An 18714-nucleotide genomic window follows, 5' to 3' on the forward strand; every position below is an offset into this window, starting at 1 on the left:
TTTCAATCAAACTCTGTATATATGAGCAAGATGGGCAATACCAAAAGAGAATTCCCAATGTTGAAGTAACAAAAGAGTCTCTGTTGGAACGAGGTCTAATGAAACTCTCTTGAAATGGAGTGGGCAGCATTGAACATAGTGAGTTATACCCGTTTTATGAGTATTACCATACTCGCTAGCGGCTAGTCTTGCTCGATAACTTTGTTCTTGCCTTCATATGCAAATTTTTCGTCAAGTGTGGAGATGTATGGAATTCGTATTTAGTGACATAGTATCACAGTATGGAGAGCAGTTTGAGTAGAAGATGCCAATAAATACCCATCTATTTAGGAACTTCAACAAATTTGTAAGATTGATAGAGTGCGAGAACTTGATTTTTGGATATTTTAACAAACATTCAGAAGTTGAAAAAATTAAAAAAGGTTAAATTATGTACAAAGCTGTTTCCTCCCATACACTACGATCGATTAATAAATTTGTAATTTTTGAAAATTTTTCGTTTTTCTTAATACAAAAATTCTATTCTCATTGGACAGATTACAGTAAACTGATCCCAAATATTTGTATGCCAAGTTGAGTTAAGATATCTAAAATTGGGAGCATATTGTTTTCTGTCCGGAGCAACACAAGCCTGGAACGGGAGTCCCCTCACCATCATTATGATTTTAGTATATTTTTTCTTTGTAATGAATTTGAGATTATTTTAATGCTTTTTACAATAAAAAGCTAAGATTTTGTAAACAAAAAGTATGTTTTAATTGATCAAGATATATATGGTATATATATATATATATATTTATTAATATTAGATTCTCTATACAGCTATTTAAAATTTATCTTCCATAAGAACTGTGTCACCAATGAAGAAGACCGTTGTAAGAGAAACGTTTGTTTTACAATTTATCAATATTCTTCAATTAAAATTTGTGGTTTGCTTTATTTTATATGAACTTAGTAAACCCATTATATATTTACACTATGCTTACATTTTATATGCAAAAATTCTAAAACGGTATCATTTACCGATACTCGTAATCAACGTAAAACTTCGCTTATGGGTTAGTATAAGTAGAGAATATTACTCATTTTCGGCATAACTTATATCTCGATTGAATAACTGTAACGATTTTCCCATTATTCAACTCGTATTGTTCTCAATAAGCTGGGTGACGACTCGAAAAGAACCTCATCGATGTTTTTACGCGGCACATAATTTTTTCTATACTATACACTTCTCGCAGGCAGAGAATAGATGGGATGCAACAGCTTGTAAAAATCGGACTTGAAAATAATGAGTTTTCATTTTCAAAGTAGGTTTTGAGATCATCTTATCCAGACTAACCGCCGATATAAAACGCTCAATTTTATCGGCTACTATTTAACCCTCCATTGGGCGGCCGGGTCTGACCAGACTTTTTCGACTATGGACGTGAATTAAATATATTTCAATTATAGCTAATGACTTGAGCTTCCTGGTAGCTTCCTAAAATTTAATTTCCTATCGATTTATGGATATAACCTTTAAAAAGGACCCTCGAACAGGACGAAAAAAGCAAGACCCAGGTGCCCAACCGAAGGTTTTAAAAACGGTCTTCAACGGAAGGTTAAATAAATAAAACCCTTTCCTGGATTTCAAGGCTATCCTTTTTCTTTATACGCAGAATTAATTAAAAAAGAAAAATTTGTAACTATCCTCTCAAGATAACAAAATAAAATTTTCTATAATAAGCCCCCTGAATTGAGCGATTGTTGTTTTGCACATAAAAATGGATGCGACGGCCGAACAACAATTACCAATTGCAGTCTTCATTTCGCAGCAATGCAGCGCAGCGATAACGATGAATTTCAGTCAAGCAGAGGCACACACACGCATGCGGACATTTATACATACACAAGTACATAAACGTGAAACAAAAGTGCACACAGCAAGAAAATGCAGCAGTAACGCGTCAAAATCCCATATTCAAAAAGAATTACAAAAAAGGTGAGTATACGAAGTATTCAACGTTGAAAAGCCAAAAGCTCAACCATAGGCGCCGCATAGATTTGCGCTGTATACATTAGTTTGATTGTATGCGCCAGTTCACATACACTATGTATGCACATTGGTAAGCATGTATTGGTGTATGCGCTCGACTTTAGGAGTCACAATCGTGCTACTATAAATAGCTTAAATAGGGCTCGCTGGTACGCAGTCTTTTTTCAAACCCGCTTTCACTCACTCGAAAACTAAGAAAATCACGTTTAAGAAACGAACGCGCTGCTTAAGTACAACAAGTGCACATACATTTTGATTTCATTGAGACCCCGATTGACAATATAACATATTTGTGCAAATTATTGTAATAATTGTGAAAAAGAAGCGGCAACAATTTATATCCTGATTCCGATACATTCATTTCCTTAAATTTTTTAAAATTAATTGCATATAATTTTATTACAATTAAAAATGAACACGTTTGTAAGTTGAAAATATATATGTATCTGCAAATAATTTTAATTTCCTGAGATCGGCAAGTTTTTTTTTTTATTTTTATTTTTTGAAAAACAAATAACAGTGAATTAATCCTTTTATACCTTTCTCTTTCTTTCACCTCGTTTCGTTTCGCTTCACCACTCAAACATTTATAGTTGTTAGTATGCGCCATTGGCTTACTCCTTGCAGTCACATCTTGTGAGTCGCAACATCACCACAGTCACCCAAATCAGAATAATATACCGCGGGACGAAAAAGTATCTGATCATCGTGATCACCACCGCGAAAGCACCACCTGGATACCGATACTCAAATATAATAAAGAGCAGAGTGAGGATGGCAGCTATAAAACCGAATATGAGACTGGCAATAATATTGTTCATGAGGAGACTGGTTTCCTGAAAGATTTCTCAGACACGAATCCCAATGGTGTGCTAGTGCAACATGGCCAATACTCATATCAATCTCCAGAAGGTGATGTGGTGAATGTGCAATATACAGCCGATGAGAATGGTTTCCGTGCCACCGGCGATCATATACCGACACCACCGGCCATACCAGAAGAGATACAAAAGGGTCTAGACCAAATCTATGCAGGCATAAAACTGCAACAGGAACGCTTGGAACAGCGTGCTAAGAGTGATCCTGATTTTGCTAGGAAATTGGAAGAACGTCGTTTGGCCAATAAAAATGGTCAATATATAGGGCCATTGGAAAATGCTTAAGTGCGCATGTCAACTATTTGATAGTGTATTTTGTGAAAATATTATTATTTTTTTTAATATTTAAATTTATGACGAAAATTCGGAAGCGATTGTGGCGCTTTTATAAAGAACAAAGACTGTGATTTGCTACGAATACAAAATCTATGGCATTAACGTAAAACATGAAATTGGATGCGAAGTTTTGAATGCTTCAGAGAAAATCGTAAAGTTTCGGAATTTAAAACTTAAATATTCTGTTGTACGATTTAGATAACGAAAAAAATATGTATGAACTAAAGAAATTCCTTTATTAAAATTGTGTATGTATTGGCATATACCTGTTATACTTGTACCTAACTACCTAAAAATAAAAAAAGTAATCTGTGTAAATAAAAGTGAAGATTTTACAAAAACAAAAATATTGCGTTTTTTTGTTATGCTACAAAAAGTTTGCATTTTCTTGTATTCCTATCAGTTTTGAATACCACACGCTTTGTTGGGTCTTAAGAAATTCAAAATTTTACAAAAATGCGTAACCCCCTAATGGACAAGAATGCCTTAAAGTCAGGTAAGAAGAAATACGTCAAGAATATAACGTTCTGTATGGGGTCTGCGGAATTTTCTGTAATTTGGCAAAATTGGGTGAAAGATAGACTTTTAGAAATCAAATGGTTTTAAAAAATCTTTTTATTAACCGTTTCTTTAAACCTTGATATTTTTGAAAACATTGCACCGATGGCAATAAAATTTTATTATATTAGAGTGCAAACCAGGCTATTAAAAAATTTGAAAAATTTCTTTAAAAATTTTAAAAACATTTTTTATTTCATTTTTAGTAACTAAAAATAGACGGATTTTTGATTTTTCTCTATACGACAACGACATTGCTTAAAATATCACATTTCATTAAAAAAAGCTGATGGCCTTTATGCATAATAGTTCTTTAGATATTCAATTTTGGTCACGGGCTCCAGAGCTACAGCGTTAGTAATAGTGAAGATGAAGCAGTACGAAAAGAAATGAATGCGCGCAACCGCTGGTGTGGTGTATTCTGCGCAGCGCTAAATTTGTATTCCGCTCAATTCCCACCTTTACGAAAAAAGGAAGTCATAACAAACCAAAACACAAACATCACAAAATCAACAGTAATACCAGGTATAAGTTATGCTGATGCAATAGCCTCATCAAATCCACAGGTAATAGAACCAGAACAGACTATCAAACCTCAAAACAACAAAGATATTGATGAACTCAAAGACATGATAAAAACTTTAATCACCCAAATGACTAATATGATGGACATAATTACAATGTCAATAAATAACTCGAATGGACGAAAGTAATAACACAAAAATTTTTATCTGGAATGCAAATGGACTAACTCGGCAATATTTAGAGCTGAAGCGGTTTTTAATTGACAGAAAAATTGATATTGCGTTAATTGCAGAAACACATTTCACAGACAAAAGTTATTTAACATTTCCCGGATATAAATTATATGCAACTAATCATCCCGACGGAAAAGCTCAGGGAGGAACAGCCATTATCATCAAAACAAACATAAAGCATACTGAACGACTGCCCTATGTGTCACCTCATATCCAAGCAACGTCTATACAAATTGTTGACAACAATTTACCCATATCAATATCTTCTATCTACTGTCCACCACGACACTTGATAAAGACGGATCTATATGATGATTACTTTAAGACATTAGACAACAGATTCATTGCTGGAAGAGACTTAAACGCCAAGCATACTGACTGCCTCAAAGCATACTAAGCATCAATCGAATAAGTGCAACATAACATTCATCGCTGCCGTGAGCGTAGTTTTTACTGACCCGATTATGCATAGATTATCACCACTGTGAATACTTTCTAAGCGTTTTACTGTTTACTCTTTTCTCAAGTATTGGCCACCAAACTAAGACACCGTATGTCATGATAGGCCTTATCACTGCTGTGTATAGCCAGTGTACTATCTTTTGCATTTATAGAGTGCTGTTGCTGCTTTTTTAACTCTATCATCAATCCTTTGTTTCCACGAGAGCTTCTTATCTAATACTAGTCCTAGGTAGCTTGCTTCTTCCCCAATTGGCAGTGTGTTTCCCTCAAGGGTGGGGGTTTAGAACAGGTATCCTGTGTTTTCTGGTGAACATGATTAGTTCTGTTTTGTTGGGATTTGCCCCAAGACGACTCGATACAGCCCACCGGCTTACATCGTTCAAAACATTTTGCATAATATTGCAGAGGCTATCTGGGAATTTTCCTCTTATTAATATTGAAACATCATCTGCGTAGGCCACTACGTGTATCCTGCTTTCCTTTAGATTCTTTACCAATTGATTCATTGCCAGTATCCACAGCAGAGGAGAAAGTACACCGCCCTGAGGGGTACCCCTCCTGACGAATCTGCGTATCGTCGAGATGCTCGACGTCGAAATTACGAACCTGCCTAATAGCACTGTTTTATAAATTTCACAAGGCCCTCGGTGATACCCAAATCAGTCATCATCACGCTTGTTATGGCCTCCAGTAAGATGTTGTTGAAAGCGCCCTCTATGTCTAGGAAGGTTACCAGAGAAACCACTATATTCTGTATTGATTTCTCTATCTCTGTAACTAGTGAATTTAGTGCTGTCTCTGCGGATCTACCTTTAACAGTATATTTAATTACGATTAAATTGTTCGTCCAATAAATTTTTAAAGATAAAATTACCTTTATTTCTCTTTTTTTCATAAGTAAATGTCACGAAATCAACTTAGGATGAATAAAGCTGCATTGAAAAGTTTCAAAATTAACCCATAAATCTAGCTTAAATTTCAGTTTAAACATGAAAATACTCTTCCAATATAAAATCGAGTGGACAATAAAAAAGGCGCTTAAACATTTAAAAACACTTTAGCGAGAAGCGTTTAGAAAGTGAATATTGTATAGAGAAAAAGTACGAATGTCACTAAAATTGAGTATTTAAGCAGGACCTATAATTAATTCAAACAGTTATGAACATGGTTTTTTAATATATATTGTAAAAATAAAGAAGAGTTCTCTTAAATACACCAAAAAGCTATGGCACGTATGTATATACGCACATATATGTGTGTACAATTGCAGCCGCAAATTCCGCCCCCAAAATTAATTATATATATATATATAAAAATAAAAAAATAAATAATTGGCGCGTACACTTCTGTTAGGTGTTTAGCCGAGCTCCTCCTCCTATTTGAGGTGTACGTCTTGATGTTGTTCCACAAATGGAGGGACCTACAGTTTTAAGCCGACTCCGAACGGCAGATATTTTTTATGAGGAGCTTTTTCATGGCAGAAATACACTCGGAGGTTTGCCATTGCCTGCCGGGGGTCGACCGCTATTAGAAAAATGTTTTTCTTAATTTTGATGTTTCACCGAGACTCGAACCTACGTTCTCTCTCTGAATTCCGATTGGTACTCACGCACAAACCCATCCGGCTACGGCGGCCGCCGTTAATTACGTTAATTACTCCCATTACTCCAGTTCAAATTGAATATAAATTCCCATATATATAAATTTCCTTGTATATAGATGTACATTTATATATACACACATACATGCAGATATTATAAACAGTAACGTACAGCCAACTTCATTAAAACTTGGGAAAACGTGCGCACACGCATTACATGTGTTTGTACCTATGCATACATTTTCATATATGTATATTATTATATTTAGCTACATACTCGTATGTAGCTGAGAAGAAATATTCACATAGTAGTTTTCTGAATAATTTTATAACAAAAAATGTAGATATTTTTTTTTAAAATCTCGATGCTAAGGCCGTCTTCATGCTCACTTGATTTGCTAATACAACTGTAATATTGCATAACATTTAGGCTAGTGGCTCAAAAGACATTGCCACACAGCATCATCCAATGGCATATTCATGCTTGTACATATATGTGCATATTTGTAAGTATGTATATATGCATCTGCAATCAAAATTTATGGAAATCTTCATGAATAATTTGCAAATAATCAAACTTAATACGTGCAAACATACATCCATACATACATACATACAATCAAATGATTTCTTTGGTGTTGTAGGTGTTCGTATATCTGATTGTATGAACTCCTATTTCTGTTTCCAAAGAATTCATATGCTTTGCTTACATATGTACGTCGCACTTTCCAAACTAAACAGGGCAGTGCAAGTGCAAAAGTAATTTTTTTTGTTTGGTTATTAAATAAAGTCAATGAACAAATTTCTTACTGACTACTTAAGTTAAAGCGAGAGTTTGCAATCAAAGTAGACTATGAAAAAATAATCTACAAGAATAGCAAATTATTCTATTTAATGCATCAAAAGGCAGAATATATATTAATAAAGAGAGAAAAGAATTTTTAGATAATGAGAAATCAAGGCAGACAGAATTCGAGATCTCGTTGAACTCGCAAAGTGTAAGGGAGCATATCTTGCATAATTAGTCGTGACTTTATCTGGAGAGAAGGGATTGAAATTACGTAGAGTTCTCAGTGGTACAACACAGGTCAGTCGACAGTCTCATCAATTATATTAAAAATTAAAAAAAGCAATAGATTAGTTCTCTCTTTTCAAGAGGTTGCAGACTAATAAGAGGCAAATGTGAATTGAAAGAAGGTATAGTATCAGCAAAATTCAAAGAATAGAGAGCGAATTTCAAGAACACCTTTTGCATACGTTCAAGTCTGTCTACAGAAAACTGGGAATAGAGTATCCAAATAAATGCAGCATATTCTAGCCTATATTGAAAATTGGAATCGAATATAACCCTAAGTTCTTTAATTTCCTTAACAGACCTCAGTATTGTATTCGAAAAGAGTAAGAATTGTGCAAAATGTTACGAACTTTTGAAAAGTAATATGAAAGCATTATTTAATATTTAGTGAGAGGCGAGACTTTTTACGCAAAGTAATCAGTTTTAAGTTTGCTTGAAAGTTTGCCGCATCGGTTGCATGACTTACCACAGAGTCGTCAGCATATAATAAAATCCTGGAAAAAGAAAAACAGTCACCAATATCATTAGTGAATAAAACGAAAAGTAGGGGGCCCAAAATATTTATTTTATGGAACTCTTGAAGAGACAGTAAAAGGTTCCAAGGATTCTAACCATTTTAGAAAAACGGAATGTAAGCCTAATTTAGTAAGTTTATATGCTGTATATGTTAAATGCTATCTACTTGAAACCCTGCTGAAAATGATTATATACAACATTCATTAAACACTGATTCGCTCACATCATCGACTTGTCCATTTTTTAAAAATATAAAGACTTATCTTTTAGCATCTTTAATGAGCCATATCTCACGGTGTGTGTTTATAATATATATCAAAATCATTTCTTTGTTTAAATCAGTTGTGTATTCCAACGTTCCGAAATGAAGGTAAAAAGAGAAAAAACGATACATTCGTAAGATCCACTACGACCAAGGAAAAAAGTCGGAGAAGATGGCCAAAAAATGTGTGTTGTTTATGTACAGTATCGAGAGGTTTCAATGATTCCATTTTGGGAAAATGGACGTCGAAGATGAGATTTGCTCTGATAGGCCAATCGTCGCAAATGTCAATAAAATCATGAAAATCGTAGAGTCGTACCTGTATTTAAGCAGCTAGTCCACTGCCTAGGAAATGAAGATTAACCTAAAACAATTTTTTGATCTAAATAAAGAAGTAGCGCTCAGAACCTTTTACTACAAATAATATAAAACTCTTAAACTTTACCACAGGTGCATACGGGTTTCAAAAACTCGATTCTATTGACTTCATCCATTCATTGAGCTCGGGATTTCGGAATTCACAGGTGAAACACCAAAATTAAGAAAAAGTTTGCGGTCGCCTCTCAGCAGGCAATACCAAACTTCCGGTGGAAACTTATTCCCATACCCAATATGTATATACGAGTATTTCTTAATTTTGGCATGGAATTACTCAAATGTCATCTACCTTTCATATCTAAAAACCACTAATTCACTCCCCAAAGTATTTATATTTGTACTATGTTAACTTATAATTTTTGGGACAATTCCTATTAAATTTAGCAGGTGAAGGATTAATAATGTAACTGCACACACACATTTCTTTTCTTCCTTTTTACGCAGTTTCCACATCATGACCTTCTTCTGCCTCATGAATTATGGGGAACAAATATTTATTTGCCCTTGAATTTTTTTTCAGAACAATTAAGTTTTAACGTTTTCACCTTCACATCGCATTTTTTAAGCAGATCAAGAAATTGTCTTGCTTTATCACTCAAACCGGTTACACTGGTTGACTTTGTGTTATGAACTGTGACCATAACTTTGACCTTGAACGTATTCTTGCTGTTCTTGTTTTGGAAAATTACTTTTGGTTTGGAACGACTTGTTACCGCTACAAATACGTAGTATTTGAAATTCTTTAATATTGACATCGATAATTTGTTTGCCTATTTCTTGCATTAGTTCAACTTCCGAATACTCTTCTCCATCCCTATTATATGGCTCTTTTCGACAATTCCGTAGTATAGGTACCTTTCCCCCTTATCACACGACAAAAAGCGTATTGAAAAAAATGGTGGCGGTATTTTAATTATAAATCCAGTTTTTCTTTGTAGATACCTCCTCCGACGTCATAGCTACCTGCTTCTACATTCGAAAATGTAAGTTTTTTCAAAAAAAAGTATTAAACCCTATCTCTATATTTACTACTTTTGACTTAAAAATTTTGGAAAACTTCGCTCACGCCCAATTTTGTATAATTTTTCATAAATTTTCAGAAACCTCGTTTCTTGGTTTCCTTACCAACTCTTTAGCCACACTTTTACTCACTTATTTATGCCGCAAACTTGGATCACCCTTTACGTAGCATGCCTAACTCACTTTCATGCCTTGTGGCATTATAAATTGAAAATTATATATACTAACCGCCATTTCGCTACTTATGCGCGCACACTCTCAAACATATTTTCAAAGAATCTTCATGCCTTTAATGTATGCCACATAGGGCAATTCTTTTACACAAATTTCTTCAGATCAATTTTTCATCATCTTATTCACTACAATGCGCCGTAATATATTCTATAGCCCAATGTATAGCTTTATTAGAAACTATGTATAAAAAGTAAGAAAAAATATACAGCAAAACTTTTTCGTGCTAAAAAGCACTTAATTGTATTGCAAAAAATAAATAGATAAAGCATCTATTCGTTTAAGAATTCAATAACATAGTTTGTAACAAAACAAAAGTGAGAAGTATTCATGTTCGAGCAACGGCTGCGTCGATGCTGGGACAAAATATGGACGCGCTTCAGTTGCTCAACCTCTTCGAAACGGTACGGTCCATTTCATAGACAGAAGAACCTAAGAAGAAACGAAAATTAAAAACACGCAAACATACATACATACATCTGTGGATTTTTGACGAAACCACTCAGTCGACTTTAGAAGTTTTGGCTTTGGGGTTGATAAATCTTGATATTTCACGAAAAAAATTCAATATTTTAATTAAACTTTTGTTAAGCATGATTCTGAAGTGACAGCTGTGAACAATAAAATTTTAAATATTTCACCAAATCCCAGTATTTTAGTTCTATATATGTAGAAATTGCTAAATCGACTTAAGTTGTTTTGAGAAAAGCCCACAGATATGTATAGGTGAATGGTTTTCTTATTGCGGGTAAAGTGTGCGAAAGACGGGATTTATTATTTATTGCCGCTCGCCAACGATTGTGGCTTTTCTATGTCCGAAGTGTTGTTAAGATGTTATGATTTTGTTTATTGCTGTTGTTGTTGTTCGCGTGTATATTAAAGCATAATACTCGTAGCGCATGCACGCACGTTGACAGCCGTTAGACAAGTGCCTAACAACACAATAGCACCAACGAAGAGAAAAGTGAAGACAAAAGCGGCGCATTAAACAAAAGCATTGCTCAACTTCAAAAAAAAGTTAACGGTAAAGAAATTGTTAAAAAAAAGGGGCACAGTAAATAACAAATCGAAGTAGACCTAAATACATAAGAACCCAAAAAAAATATTTTTTAAATACCAAAATATTTTTCTTTGCATTAAAAACTAAGTTTGACACCATGAGTCTACGCAAGCCAACACCTTTCCACAGAGCCAATCCCACCTATGAAAACACTGATATACAGGGCAGTCCGCAAAACATTATGTACTTTTTTTTGTGCTTTCTGTTGCTTGCAACATATTGCTTCAGCACCACAAAAGCAATTAACATAGTGGATTACTTGCCAATTGGCGCACATGGTGACTCCATAAAAACCGAAGCAGAGCGCATGACTATAGTGCTACCACAAGGTTTTAAACCACAAGCGCCTCCCTTTAAACCGATGCTTTTGCCTTTTGGCACACCAGCACCCAGTAGCCCGTCCGGCGGCTGGAAACCCATTATTGGTGATGCTGTCACGCCACCTCACAACATTGTAATGCCACCTCCAGCTCCGCTGGTGCCACCGCCCCTTGTAATGTTGCAGGATCGCATTGATACAGTGTCACGCGAGCAAAGCGTCGAACCTGAGAATGGTCCAGTGTTGGAGTCGATTGTATATGGCACATGGAAACCGGAACGACCGCTCAGACCTGACGAAATGCACATGCCAGTCATGCGTTCCGCTACACCAACGCTAGCAGTCTACACCCGCAAACGACGTAAGTTGCTCACATATCCAACTACTGTAACTGCAGACATTTAAGTATTATGGCAAGCGCTACAAAATTCATGTAAATTTACAGCTACTTCTTCCTTGGAACATCTCGGCATACAACATCAGATCACTGACACGCAAGATACCGGCGCAAAATTTAATGAGCCAACCGCACATAGGCGCATATCGACAACACGCGCACATCACTCTGTCGCCACGCCACCTAAATACATAAATGTCAATATTTCTGATCCGAATTTATTGGAAATGGCCAAGAATGGCCACTCGCAAAAAATGAACACTTGGCCTCAGTGGACATCCGAAATTTCAATCGATAACGAAAGTGAAATTAAGACGGAAATACAAAAAGAATTTGAAGTTGAAACGGATACGGAGACGGAGATGACAACGGAAACACTAACCAATGATATTGGCAAGGTGTGGCCAACAGATTTCATTGCTTCATTGGAACAAGGCACAAAACAAAAGGAGGCAAGAAAAAACGTCACTTACACTTTTCTGGGTGATAGTTCTGATCCCCCGCTAGCTTCAGGCAGGTTAAATATACCCAACCCCTTGCTGCCAAAGCTACCGCCGTTTAACATCACCAAAGTAGGTATTCCCTACGAAAAACAAAACTCTGCCGAGGAGCCCACAATTTGTGTACCTCTTATCGTTCTTGAGGAGTTAAGTCAGTTAGAGGTAATAGAAATGGAACGGGTTTATTGTTTTCCACTACCACCACCTCAAAAAGGGTCTCCTAAGCCGAAATATGTGACGTCAAAAGTGGAGAATTTTACAGAATATGAGGCGGTAAACGCGTCGCCAAGGATTCGTTTGAATTATATAAACATTTTAGGCATAAGTACAATTATATTAATTTTGATAAAGCTCGAATACTCTTAAAAAGAAAATAAATTTTATATTTTTATAAAAAAAATATTTAATTCAAAAACGAAAACTAAAAATCATGTCCAGGTGTTTTATATACTGATAAGATTTATGTACTTATATTTGTATTAATAAATTTTATTTAATTTTTTATATTTTAGCTAATGGAAAAATAAGAACGCAAAGAAAAATTAAAATTAATTTTTAGTTCTATGTAGTCATCCCATGAGCTTTTAAGTCGAATATCCACTTTTTCCAAGACGTACAACTTTAGTACAGAAATCCAAATTCATCCATTCACGACCAACAAAATTTACTCTTTTCGCGGCCATTAATTTAAGGGTAAACATATGAACTATAGTAACATGGCAACTACATATATGTATGTCTAAAAAGTGCTTAACATTTTTGTCCGTTTCTACCTTCTCTCAGTCAAATTTCAAACAGATCGATTTTTTGATACCTTGGTTACAAAAAGAAAAAAACAATTAATCGCTATTTTAAATTACAGTGGAAAAAAGTCATAATATATTATTTTAAATGTGGCAAATCTTAGAAAGCTTACAAAAAGTTACAATTTCAAATCCATCGAACCTTTTTTAAGTTTATGGTATATATACTAATGTGTATTTATTTATTTATATAATATAATATATATATATATAATACATACTTACCTGCTTCTGTATTTTTCAAAGAAAAAGGATTGTTTTAGGCAACTAATCAAAAATTAATTATTTAGTAACGTAATTCAAATTTCCTCAAATGAGACATAAAAACATACTCTTTACAATATTCTCGCATCTACGGAGGCGTATTGTATGCTTTAATCAATGGAACTTAAAGAGAGGTAGAAAATGTACAAGTATCCATCTTAATACGGAGGGCGACATAAATCAGACTGACGCCGCTCGCAAAATGAAATCTTCACCATATATATTGAAAAACATTGAAATTAGTCAACATAAAGGTTAGAAAGAAGGAGCAACATCCAATGCACACAAAGGAGCAAATTCAAATGATCAAAACTTAGCGTCGGTGGATGTACCTACACAAGTTATACGGCTATCACAATGGGTCCTTTGTGCCCGTTGCGGCAACCATATGGCTAACGGTACGTGTAAAACATACCGTAGTGCCACAATTACAGTATTGCCGCAAATATGTAAATAAAACAAACACTGAGGTTCTTTTCGTGAAAGCAAATACCGTATTTCGTGGAGAATAAACAGATTTTTGTTGGTTGTGAAATATATTATAAAATTAATGCTTATTGAAGTGAAATAGGGTTTAATGGAATTTATGGTAGTCGTAGACAGTGGGTGTTATCATAACTTCGGGATCGGGACAAACATTCATTTTGCAGGGCAACATGGTTTAACCTAGCCTTTTCATTACTCTTTGAAGCTATTATCGAAAAGATAAGGATGAATTTAAATTAAATTAATTTAAATTCCATTTATTTTCTGCATTTAATTTGATATAATAAAAGAGGTTGTCTGTAAAGTCGGTTTACTGACGATAGTTTAACGTAACAACGTCATAAGAAAATACTGATGTAATGGTTGCAATTTTCAAAACAAAATTTTAATTTTATTTGTTTGATAGATATTTTGTGTGGATATAGAGAAGGAGGTTAATGCAATCGCAATGGAATAGGTCAAGTTACATTTACACAAACGTGAAAAATGACGAAACATTTATCAAATTCATGAAAGATATGTTCAATTTCGATTGCGCATCAGACGTTAATAAGTCAACAACACTAAGAGGCAACATCATCGATTTGCCTTTTCAAGACACATTACACTCGAAACACCCCCTTTCATTTCCTACTTTTCCTATCATCGTCCTATTCTCAACAGAGAAATGGTTCATTACCATGCACACAGGAAGAAGGCATATGCAAATACAAATATGTTAATTTATATACATATGCGCATATACATACATATACATACATATATATGTTCACTCAAGTAGGACAGAGCCTGATTTCGAACGTTGCCGAATGCGGGCGCCGATTGTGCTCTAGAGGAGTATATCCTCATCTTAAAACTGAGAACCGTACCCTCCGGAGGCTTATAGGTTTTAAGTAATTTATTGTTAAAGTTGTGTAATTTAGCGAATAGTTGGTGTTGCCAGACACCTGAAATAAGAAAGAAGTTTACATGCAGACACGTTCAGTTTGTAAATCTGCAATATTTTTTGCTATAATTTAGAATTGTGAAACATTTTCGAAAATATAAGCATTTAAAATTGAGAAAGGTTTTTGCAAATTTGTAGAGTTTTTTTCTTAGAACTTCTTTATCGTGGGCGACCTTCGGCCGCGCTTCAAAAAAATAACCCTCATCAGTCCAACTTCGGCTACGCAATCCACAGTATTTTTGCATAGAACTCCTTTCCACGTTAAAACCATTGAACCCAAAATTAAAACGTCATATGCGTGTGTGTAGTAAGGAGACACAATAACTCCCATCCCCCATCATCAACACTGAACTGAAATACTTCCTTTTTGTTCATATTTTTATTTTCATTTGCAGGCATCCGGCAACACTAACTATTGTCAATTCCAATTAATTCTTATCCGCGTTTAAAATTGGAAAATGATGATATGGGTAAATGCATTTGCATTTAATATTCATTGAAATATTTCGAATACAAGTATAAAAATAAGTACACGCATGTATTATATTGTGAATTTAAGTGAAGTTTAGAAAAATATATATTATAATGTGCCAAACTATAGTGAAGTTCCCGAGGGCACTTTGAAGTCAAATAATTACCAAACTATTATTTCCGGAATAATTGGGAGTTATAAATGTAACAACGATGGCAAAACATAAACCATTATTATAACTGCATTAATCCAAGCTTCATCCCTCCAATCTTCCCAGCAACAACCACAAGGCGAAACACGATTATTTGTACCCGTTTTCGGCTTGGACATACACGCCTGACCCACAGCAACCTCTTTCAAAACAACGACCCAAAAAACAACGTTTGTCAATTCTGCAACGAAGAAATACTTTCTATCAAACACATCGTTACAAATTGTGAAGCATTACATTCAATAAGGCAATCAATATCAATCCTATCCGATGTAAACGCAGAAAATATTAAAAGATTTATACACTTTATTTACAAAATTAATTTGTACTTTGAACTATAAATAATAGCCGCTAATGATTTTAAAATCATTGTGATTGTAATTCAATACTTTTCCAATTTTAAAAAAAAAAAAAAAAAAAAAAACAAAGGTTATTCCTGAACCACTCCCTAACATCTACACCAAGTTTCATTAAATAAGGCATTATAGTTTACCTAAAATTGTCCATGTTACATTATAGCAAATCCCAACCTTGAAAAATATATTTTTTTATTATTATAACACAATTTAAAAAATTTTCAAATCAAAATTATTATTTTCAGTCTTCTATGCGGAAGCGCATACGTTTTTATACCCACACTATATTGGCAACCCTGCAAATATTCAGGTGTAAAACAGCTGTTCAACAGCTGTAACGATCTATTATTTAGCACAACAAGACACATTCATAGTTATCACATCATAGTTTGGCAATTTTTTTACCTCGCACTTGAACTTGTCATGCACGCACAGATGTGGGCAAAGTTTTTACATAACAATGCCAAGATGACGAGGAGGATCTAAATCAAATAAAATTCAGTGCAATTTAAATATTTAGTTTTAACCATTGCATATACCTCAAAATAATTACAAAACATTAGTGCAAAATGCTGAAGGTGGTCGGTGTGAATTCGCGTCTAAGGCTTGCAGCTGATTTTCAGCAGTTTCTCGTAGTTCTACAACCGCAATCCGTTTCCCAAAGGCGATATATTAGTCCCTTGTCTGTGTACAAGAAACGCATTGCAAACAAAGAATTGTTGCCAGATTCAGAACAAGCAGCGACTACACAGCGTTTGGAAGCACTATACAACAATATAAAAGGTTATCAACCAACTCATACAAGCAGCGGTGGTGGCTTTTTAAGTTCATTATTCAAAGGTGGCAGCAATAAGAATGGAGTGGAGTTAAACGTTGGTAGCGATGTCCCGCAAGGACTGTACATCTTCGGCAGTGTTGGCGGTGGCAAGACTACTCTAATGGATATGTTCTTTGACTCTTGCACAGCGGCAAGTTTTTAAAATAAAATAAAATAAAATGCATATTTAATCGAATTTAATTTCTTCGCCTTCATCAGATACAACAAAAACAGCGAGTACATTTTAATTCATTCATGACGGATGTCCATAAACGTATACATGCAACCAAAGAACAACGAGGGCCTACTGATCGGGCCTTTAACACGGAAAGTCCAACACCATACGACCCCACACGTCCGGTAGCTGATCAAATAATAGCCGAAACTTGGCTTATCTGCTTCGATGAATTCCAAGTAACTGATATTGCGGACGCTATGATATTGAAACGCCTATTCACCCACCTCTTTAACGACGGTCTAATCATGGTGGCCACAAGCAATCGACACCCAGAGGAATTGTATAAAAATGGACTACAGCGTAGCAATTTTGTGCCTTTCATCGATATACTAAAAAGCCGCTGCAAAATCAGTGAATTAAATAGCGGCATTGACTATCGACGTATCGCTCAATCGGGTGCGACAAATTACTTTGTGTATGTATAAAATGTTAAACAGATAAAAAAAAGCTGAATAACGCTCCTCTTTTTTAAGCTAATAATATATTCTACAATTTTTTGATTACAGTAAATCTGAAACAGACGCTAATTCCGAAATGCTTCGCATGTTCAAAATTCTTTGTACACAAGAAAACGATATTGTGCGACCACGTACCATAACACATTTTGGACGGGATTTAACTTTCCAAAAAACTTGCGGACGTGTCTTAGACAGCAACTTTAATGAGCTCTGTGATCGTGTAAGTCATGAAAGTTAAAACAAGTTTAAGCTTTTTAGCTTTGAGTTTTGTTATAAAATTTTTTTTAGCCACTCGCTGGCAGTGATTATCTGCAAATCGCCCAACTTTTTCATACAGTGTTGATACACGATGTGCCTAAGATGAATTTATTTCTGAAGTCTCAAATGCGACGATTTATTACGCTCATAGATACTCTTTACGATAATCGTGTGCGCGTCGTTATCTCAGCCGAAACACCGCTCGAATCGCTTTTTGACATTACAGATAAGCCCACAGGTCTAGCTGACTCGGAACGAACATTGATGGACGATTTAAATATTCAACAGGGTTCTGTAAGTAAAACTTAATAATAATAAATATATATAGTGTATTATAAACTCAATTTCCACTAATTCCAGAAAGATTCGTCGGCTAACTATTTTACTGGTGAAGAAGAGGCGTTCGCATTCGATCGCACGATTTCACGCTTGTACGAAATGCAGAAGAAGGAATATTGGGAACAGTGGGCTAAACATCGTTAAGAAGTTTTATATATTGTTCGCACAGCTCCCAACTCTATAGTCTTCATACATACATATGTACTTAATTAAAATTTTGTTAATAGTGAATTTTGCTTTTGTCTAATCAAAAGCTTTAAATTTTTTTTTAAAAATACTCAAATTTTGATTTTGGATTGTAAACTCAGGAAACTGTCCTTTTAAGTTTAAAACTTGTATTATCTTTTATTAGTTTGGGTGTGACTCATTCTGCTATTTTTAGGTCTACAATTTTATTATTTATAATTTCTCCTATATTCTTAACATGCCGAAGTTAAAGCTGCCACGTTTTGAGCTGTAACAATAGTATTATACAGTAGAATCTTTAATAATAAAGCAATACTAGTTAATTCTAATATACAAATAATATAAAAAGATTCAAATAAAAGCAATAAAATGTACATATGTAGAAATAGCTTTCGAAAAGCGAAAAACATATTCTTTTTTATACAAATAAAGAACTTTCCTGAAGTTTTTGCTACTAAACAACATATTTAAATTTCTCCGGATGGCATATTA

General features: G+C 34.6%; 3 protein-coding genes across 4 annotated transcripts; all 3 read left to right on the forward strand.

The window, feature by feature from the left end:
* Positions 1-2197: 2197 nt before the first annotated feature.
* LOC128866489 (endocuticle structural glycoprotein ABD-4) lies at positions 2198-3589 on the forward strand. Its single transcript, XM_054107287.1, has 2 exons — positions 2198-2461; positions 2632-3589. Exons 1-2 carry the CDS (start codon positions 2450-2452, stop codon positions 3199-3201), a joined length of 582 nt encoding a protein of 193 aa, XP_053963262.1. The 5' UTR covers positions 2198-2449; the 3' UTR covers positions 3202-3589.
* A 6954-nt stretch (positions 3590-10543) lies between these two features.
* Positions 10544-12765, forward strand: LOC128867352 (uncharacterized). Of its 2 annotated transcripts, XM_054108500.1 has the most exons (3): positions 10544-11136; positions 11261-11852; positions 11937-12765. In XM_054108500.1, exons 2-3 carry the CDS (start codon positions 11270-11272, stop codon positions 12752-12754), a joined length of 1401 nt encoding a protein of 466 aa, XP_053964475.1. In that variant the 5' UTR covers positions 10544-11136; positions 11261-11269; the 3' UTR covers positions 12755-12765. The 2 variants fall into 2 exon arrangements, with proteins under 2 accessions (XP_053964475.1, XP_053964474.1); XM_054108499.1 differs by having other exon boundaries at positions 10544-11852.
* Positions 12766-16288: 3523 nt separating this feature from the next.
* LOC128866495 (putative ATPase N2B) lies at positions 16289-18643 on the forward strand. Its single transcript, XM_054107299.1, has 5 exons — positions 16289-16894; positions 16963-17396; positions 17488-17659; positions 17728-17991; positions 18058-18643. The coding sequence occupies exons 1-5, from the start codon at positions 16496-16498 to the stop codon at positions 18178-18180; spliced, it is 1392 nt and encodes a 463-aa protein (XP_053963274.1). The 5' UTR covers positions 16289-16495; the 3' UTR covers positions 18181-18643.
* The last annotated feature ends 71 nt before the right edge of the window (positions 18644-18714 follow it).

The sequence above is a fragment of the Anastrepha ludens genome, chromosome 6 (genome assembly GCF_028408465.1).
Source record: "Anastrepha ludens isolate Willacy chromosome 6, idAnaLude1.1, whole genome shotgun sequence".
NCBI lineage: Eukaryota > Metazoa > Arthropoda > Insecta > Diptera > Tephritidae > Anastrepha > Anastrepha ludens.